The 6,262-nt window shown below is 48.5% G+C and overlaps 2 protein-coding genes across 2 annotated transcripts; both read left to right on the forward strand.

The window, feature by feature from the left end:
• The first annotated feature begins 1,065 nt into the window (after positions 1-1,065).
• Positions 1,066-2,138, forward strand: LOC128712979 (uncharacterized). Its single transcript, XM_053807844.1, has 4 exons — positions 1,066-1,484; positions 1,552-1,712; positions 1,793-1,919; positions 1,988-2,138. The coding sequence occupies exons 1-4, from the start codon at positions 1,207-1,209 to the stop codon at positions 2,136-2,138; spliced, it is 717 nt and encodes a 238-aa protein (XP_053663819.1). The 5' UTR covers positions 1,066-1,206.
• Positions 2,139-4,287: 2,149 nt separating this feature from the next.
• On the forward strand, positions 4,288-5,856 carry LOC128714968 (uncharacterized). The gene is made up of 4 exons (XM_053809849.1): positions 4,288-4,589; positions 4,669-4,832; positions 5,533-5,659; positions 5,736-5,856. Exons 1-4 carry the CDS (start codon positions 4,288-4,290, stop codon positions 5,854-5,856), a joined length of 714 nt encoding a protein of 237 aa, XP_053665824.1.
• The last annotated feature ends 406 nt before the right edge of the window (positions 5,857-6,262 follow it).

Below are 6,262 nucleotides of genomic sequence, written 5' to 3' on the forward strand. Positions count from 1 at the left end.
ACCACTTAAATGAACTCTCAAACTCACTTACATGAAGATAGTTAAGAGTGTAACAGCCAGACTCAAGAAACCATTTCCACACTATACAATCCGATACTTCACAGGATCAGACTCGCGATCAAGAATTCACACTCGAAGGAGCAAAATTATAAACCCCTTGGGGGCGGTTCTCCCTAGACATAGACAAATGTTGAACTAAACGTTGCTGTATTTATTCCCAAGCGCACAAATAAACACAAATGATCGAATCGCAATATCTGACCCCACAATGACGACAATCCCGTGGATAGAAAATTCGGTCCACGAACACACGTAAGTGGACGCGGCGCTTCTGTTATGACAGCTCGCGTGGCAATAAACTACGGTCGGGGCGAACTGTTTGCACGGTGTTCGGTCTCGTTTAGAAGGTGAGTACATTACTTACTCGACAAAACGTACTGGTCGGAATGTTTACCCCTCTGTCCCCTTTAATGAAGTGATCATAATGTTTACCTCCGCAATACGCTTTGTGGTACATTCCTCGGTGTGGTAAGATCCAGCAACGATTTGGAGAAACCTGGAGCGAAGCTCCACATTCCATTCGAGATAGGTCAGGATTTGCAGACGTCCATTCTTCCCGGCATCAATGAAAACGCGTCACACAAACTTCCTTCCAGCCTTGGGCTGCATACTACCGGCCCTACGTACTGCGTCTGGGGTGGCGATCTGCAAGAATTCCGCTCGTCCGTTCGTTTACCTCAGCGAACTCCAAATTTAGCACTTCAAATGCAAAGCATTCCGCGTGCGTAGTTGCTGTACCTCGCTGCGCAATTGAAGATAACGACGACTCCCCTGTGGATGTTGCACTCGAGCAGGGCAAACCAAAACGGCACTCACGGTTATCATGCCCCGCCAGACCCTCACACAATTATGTTGGCAAATTATTTTTTGGGGTGTGTTTCGAAAATATGAACAAATAAATCTAACACGGCTGGGTCTTATCACACACAAGGTCACCGAGACAACCGCGACCAGGTCAAATGGAAAGACGGCAAGCGATCGGCAAGGTTATCGAGAGTCCTCCACTCTATCATGCTACAGTCTGCTTTCCGATTCACAAATAACCGCACGACATCAAAACGCGGTTCGCGGTTCTGGGAGTTTCAGTAGCCAAGTACCTTTCCAGCGCATTGGTTTTGCAAGGCTATAGTTGTGAAGGGTGAAGAAATGGTTGCGAAAATCCTTGTGATCTTGCTGGCGGTTGGGGCGGCAACCCACGCCGAAGAACCTACCCAAGTGGATGCGCCGGATGCGCTCGACTTCTCCTACACACGGCTGTGGCGTTACGCACAGCAGCAGTGCAGCCTGAAGGGTATCACACCGACCGCCTTCACGCACTCCTGGTTGGCGGTACGGCGATGCCTCAAGGACGCACTGGATGTGGTGCAGCTGAACACAGACTCGATGCGGCTAGATCTTGGCAACCAGGAGGAAATTCTGGGCCGGTAAGTTAATTTACCCATGAGCCTTGGAGGTGTTGTTGATGACATCTATTACTTCCAACACCAAAAGCCACTGTCCGAACCTGTTCGAGGGTGTTAAGTGCTTCAATCCCTTCCTGGACATGGTGAAGGGATGCGTAACCGAGGAGAGCTTTGAGATCTTCCAGGCTTTGCACAACTGGTTCCACGACATTCTGGAGTATCTTTGCGAGAAAAATGGCGCCAACATTGGTAGGTAGCGGGCGGCTTATCTTGCTCGAGTGGAGAACATCGGTCTAATATAACTTGCATATGCTTATCTACCTTTCAAGAGTACGATAAGGAGAAGCATGACGCCTGCACACGTGAGGTGAATAAGTACATCATTACCTGTGCGGCGGAGAACTTGATCGCCACTCCGGAGGTTAATCGTAAAACGCTCTCCGAAGCGAACTGCAAGTATGTACCGCTGCTGTACAGGCGTGATCCCAACCAATGTCTGACGTTTTGTTCCATTAACTCTCCAGTGCACTCGCAACCGCCAAGGATTGTCTGTTGGAAAAGCTGAAGAGCTGTGGCGTCTTTGCGAACGGAGCGCGGCTGTTCTACGAAAACTTCATACAGATAACGTCGTGCAAAAATTACAACGGCACAGTACGGAGTGCGGCACGAAAATAAATGTTTGCCCCCCCTTTCCCAGAGCTGGACCCCACCTTTTGTATACGTCTTCACATACCTGCGCCGCATCACGTGCGAAGCCGATGACACTCACACGGGGCAAGAAAGGTGACAGAAAATGGTGAAATTGTAGCGAAATTTAGACTGCATGATTCATCGGCAGATCATTCCGATCGGCACGTCACGCTCAAACCGGTTTACAACAATTTGGAAGCTCCTTCCAAACGGCACGTGCCTTCGCAACACGGCACGCATCACACACCTTTGGAGCGGTTAATTCTGTGCAGAGAAAAAAAAAATGGCCACAACCGGTAATTGATTGGCAACCGCTGTTGCCAATGACCTTAAGGTGGGTTTTTTTTTTTCTATAGGGGCTAGTGCGGATCGTATCGGACGACAGTTACATCTCACTGTCAGGTTCACACGAGACAGAATGGACCGGGCTCAATACCTTATCGTCTCCTCTCTATCTCTCGAATCGCACGTTTCCAATAACCAGACCAGGGCACACACGTCCTACAGAGTTGATGACGAAACTCACCGATGCTGTTACTCAATCTGTACTATCGCTTCGTGGCCACGGCGTGCAAAAGTGAACCACCAAAATTTGAACATCCATCACGCGATTGTCTCAATCCTCCTCTTCAGGGGGCGGGAGAAAAAAAAACCCGGTAATTTACGGAATTTCCTGAATGTGCCTCGCCAACACTGGCCTCCGCTCTGTCCAATTCGTTTCATCTTATTTGATTTTTTTGCATGAACAGCTCTCGCAGAGGCGGTAATTGATCTTTTAGCTTTGTACCCTGGCCCGGCCGTACACATACCCATCCGGGTACGGGGACCGATCTCCGGTGTTCAGGTGTGAATGACGCATCCATCATGACGTAGCGGATATTTGAACAGAATCGTTAAGACCACAAAAAACGTTAGCCGCTCAATCAAGGCAGACGGGTAACCGATTTGGATTGTCTGTACCGTCGCAGAGAAACTCCCATCCCGGTTGTTGTTTGCACTATAGAGGGTCCCAAACCCACCCCCATCCCCACCCCAAACATCCCTTCTTCTTAGCGTGCGGTTAGTTTGCCAAAACTTTGTCGTCAGTCGGTGGATCCACGCGGCCCAACCGTGGTACGGTTGGACTTTGGAATGTACACGGATGTGAAGCTACTTCTGTGTCCATACCAATGCTAGCAGAACACCGTATGATTCGTGCAGCAGCAGTCTCTTCAGCATGGCAACATTAAATACCACAATAATGACTAGAAAGGAAGCCATGACAGGACACAATTTTTTGTGGAGAGTTCGACATATTCCCCATTTTTTGGAATTTATGACTGGGTGTATACTCCAACTCCTTTAGCATGAATAATGCTTCCGGGTGAGAGTGTCAGATTAACATTAAATGATTATTTTTTTGCAATTATTTTAGCATGTGTCACACCTACCTGAACGATATTATAATACCGTCATCTAACCTTAATATCACCTTGCCAATCTTTAAAGCGACCTTTAATGATTACGTGCAATATAAAACCTTCCACCCCCTACAGTGACTCCATTTGTTTCGTTCGACTCACAATAGAACAAGCGTCATGCTGCCACCGAGTACGACGAATTCGTTGATGGAGCCACTCACCTGTAACGCCAGTAGCGTTACGTTAGATGTTTTTGTTGTACATTTCGCGCCCTGTTGAAAGCTTCATCTCCAAACAAGCTACAATGCACTCGATGCGATGGCGTACAGCGAGGCGGAGCAGCCCCGTGATCGTGCACCACACATCGTTCCGAACGACAGCAACAAAAAATGCAATCCCGTGCCATCGCCCCTGCGATCGAGTTAAGCCAGCCCGTTATTTGCCTTAATTCGATAATGATTGTCGCGTACTGGGTGCCGCGTTAATGGTGCCTGACTGTGTCCCAAACCCTGCTTAGACCAAACCCACACGTCGGGCACGCATCACGGTACAAACCTTGACGCTTCCCTGGATCGCTACCTCGGTACCGTTCCTCGACGCTCGCTGTTGGGCATCATTTCCATCAATTTAGACCTATTCCGAGTGGTCACTCTGGCCGAGAGTCAGTACATTGCGCTCGATCGAAGTGATTGTACAGTGCACGGTGTTTGCTCTCTGTGTGTCCCGCGTCCGAAATGAAACTTCAATACAGTGGTGCTGCTGTTGGTGGCTTCTTGCTGCTAGTGACCACCTGCCGCGCACTACCGAAAGACATTCCCGAAGCGACCGACGTGGAAACGCTCGACGGGCCACCGTTTCTGGCGGATCTGCGTTACCAGTGCCGCAACACGACCGGGGACGATCGTACGTTCTACGAGCTGAAGGAACACATCTCAACCGATCTGCCCAAATGCTTCATGGCCCACGTCAATATGGATCAGCTGAAGACGGACACCGCAAAGCTGGGGGAGAACGAAAGGAAGAAACTGTTCGAAAAGTGTGTGTCCGGGAGTTGGGCTCTGTACGGGCGATATACCTTTACTGCAGCTATCTTCGCTTTATTGTGATCGTTGCAGAATTTGCGAACAGATCAACGAATCGGTAACCTGCCTGACACCGGTAAAGGCAAAGCTGACACCCTGCCTGGATGAGGAGGATGTGAAGATAATGGAGCAGGTCGTCGCTACCATACCGGAGGCGTTGAATATGGCGTGTACCAACAGTGGCGCTTTGTTGCAAAGTATGTGGGGTGTAAGGTTCGGGAAAGTCCCATTTTATCCGGGAGCTCCGGAATATTCTGAAGTATACTTCGGTTTAGGGCGGAGTCAACTCCAGAGTCGACTCGGTATTTGTAGAGTTCTTTCTAATAGCGCAATAGCGTCAGAATACTTGCACAACTCCAATGCACATAAAAGTCGAGCCTTTTATAACCTTCCTCGTCGACGGTTACAATTCAACTGCCCATCCATCAGAGCCAATTCTCGAACCAGTCTCCAAATCTTCAGTTTACATCCTGCTCTCGTAGAGTCGGGATTCGATAAAGATTATCATTAGTAGCGTTTACATTAGATGGACCAATAATCTACAGTATTAATCCGAAGTAAACTTCAGACCTATCTGACTAACCTTTGGGGCGGTGGTGTATTGGTAGCGGCACCCGTCTTCACACGACAATACCACCAAAAAAGCCAAATAATGTCAAAAAACATTGGAGTGGGAGGTCCAGAGAGCTCTTGAGGTTGTTGTGCTGATGACGAAACTAAACTTCAGAATATTCCGTAGCTCCTGATTCAACAGCGGTTTCCTTCTGGAGTTGAATCCAGTTTTTGGGCGTCAAAGTCGGAGTGGATTCATTAAGCCACTCCGGAGTTCCCAACACTAGTAGCGTGGCTTTAGCAGAGATACAGACATCACATGCTCCGCTTTACGTCTTGTTGCAGAATTTACGGAACAGGCGTATCGGTCTTGTGCCATGGAGCTACCGCCAATGATAGAGGAGTGTACGAGCGAGCTGCCCGATAGTATGGAAAGTCTTCCATTCTCCCAATATACCGAAAAGCAGTGCAAGTAAGTACCGCTCCCAATCAATTCTGCCCAGCAACCTTCGGCCAAAAGCAAATACAGCTTGAATTGCCATTTCCAGAGACATCTACAACATGCGGGACTGCTTCACCCGCCGAATTACCGAGTGTGGAGCAACGGGCTATATGGACTTCTTCATACTATTCTACCGGAAATTGCTCGCACTGACGCCATGCAAATAGTGGCCTTTCTGGCGACACCAATTCGTCATGTCTAATCAACCCCAGGTGCAAACGTTCTCCACTGCACAAACCAATAAATGCTGTCTTGCAATATTTCAACTGTAAAGTGACTCACGAGAGACTCCATGGCTTTCTTTATCTACCTATGCATCTGGAGTTCCCATGACCTCCCGAAGAACCCGCCCCATAATGCTTCATTTTACAGCGAGTTCCCAAAAGGGAATACCCATTCCTGCTTATTACTAAGGGGTGTAAAATGCGTGGAATGTAAAAAAAAAATTCCCAACATCAACCCTCGAACGTGTGGGCGGGTTTGCAGCGGTTATCAAACAGCGCCAAACATCGATAAACGTGCAAAAGCCGAAGACCATTGGCAGTTATATTTAAAAACGCTGTTCATCATCAT

Source organism: Anopheles marshallii, chromosome 3, assembly GCF_943734725.1.
Source record: "Anopheles marshallii chromosome 3, idAnoMarsDA_429_01, whole genome shotgun sequence".
NCBI lineage: Eukaryota > Metazoa > Arthropoda > Insecta > Diptera > Culicidae > Anopheles > Anopheles marshallii.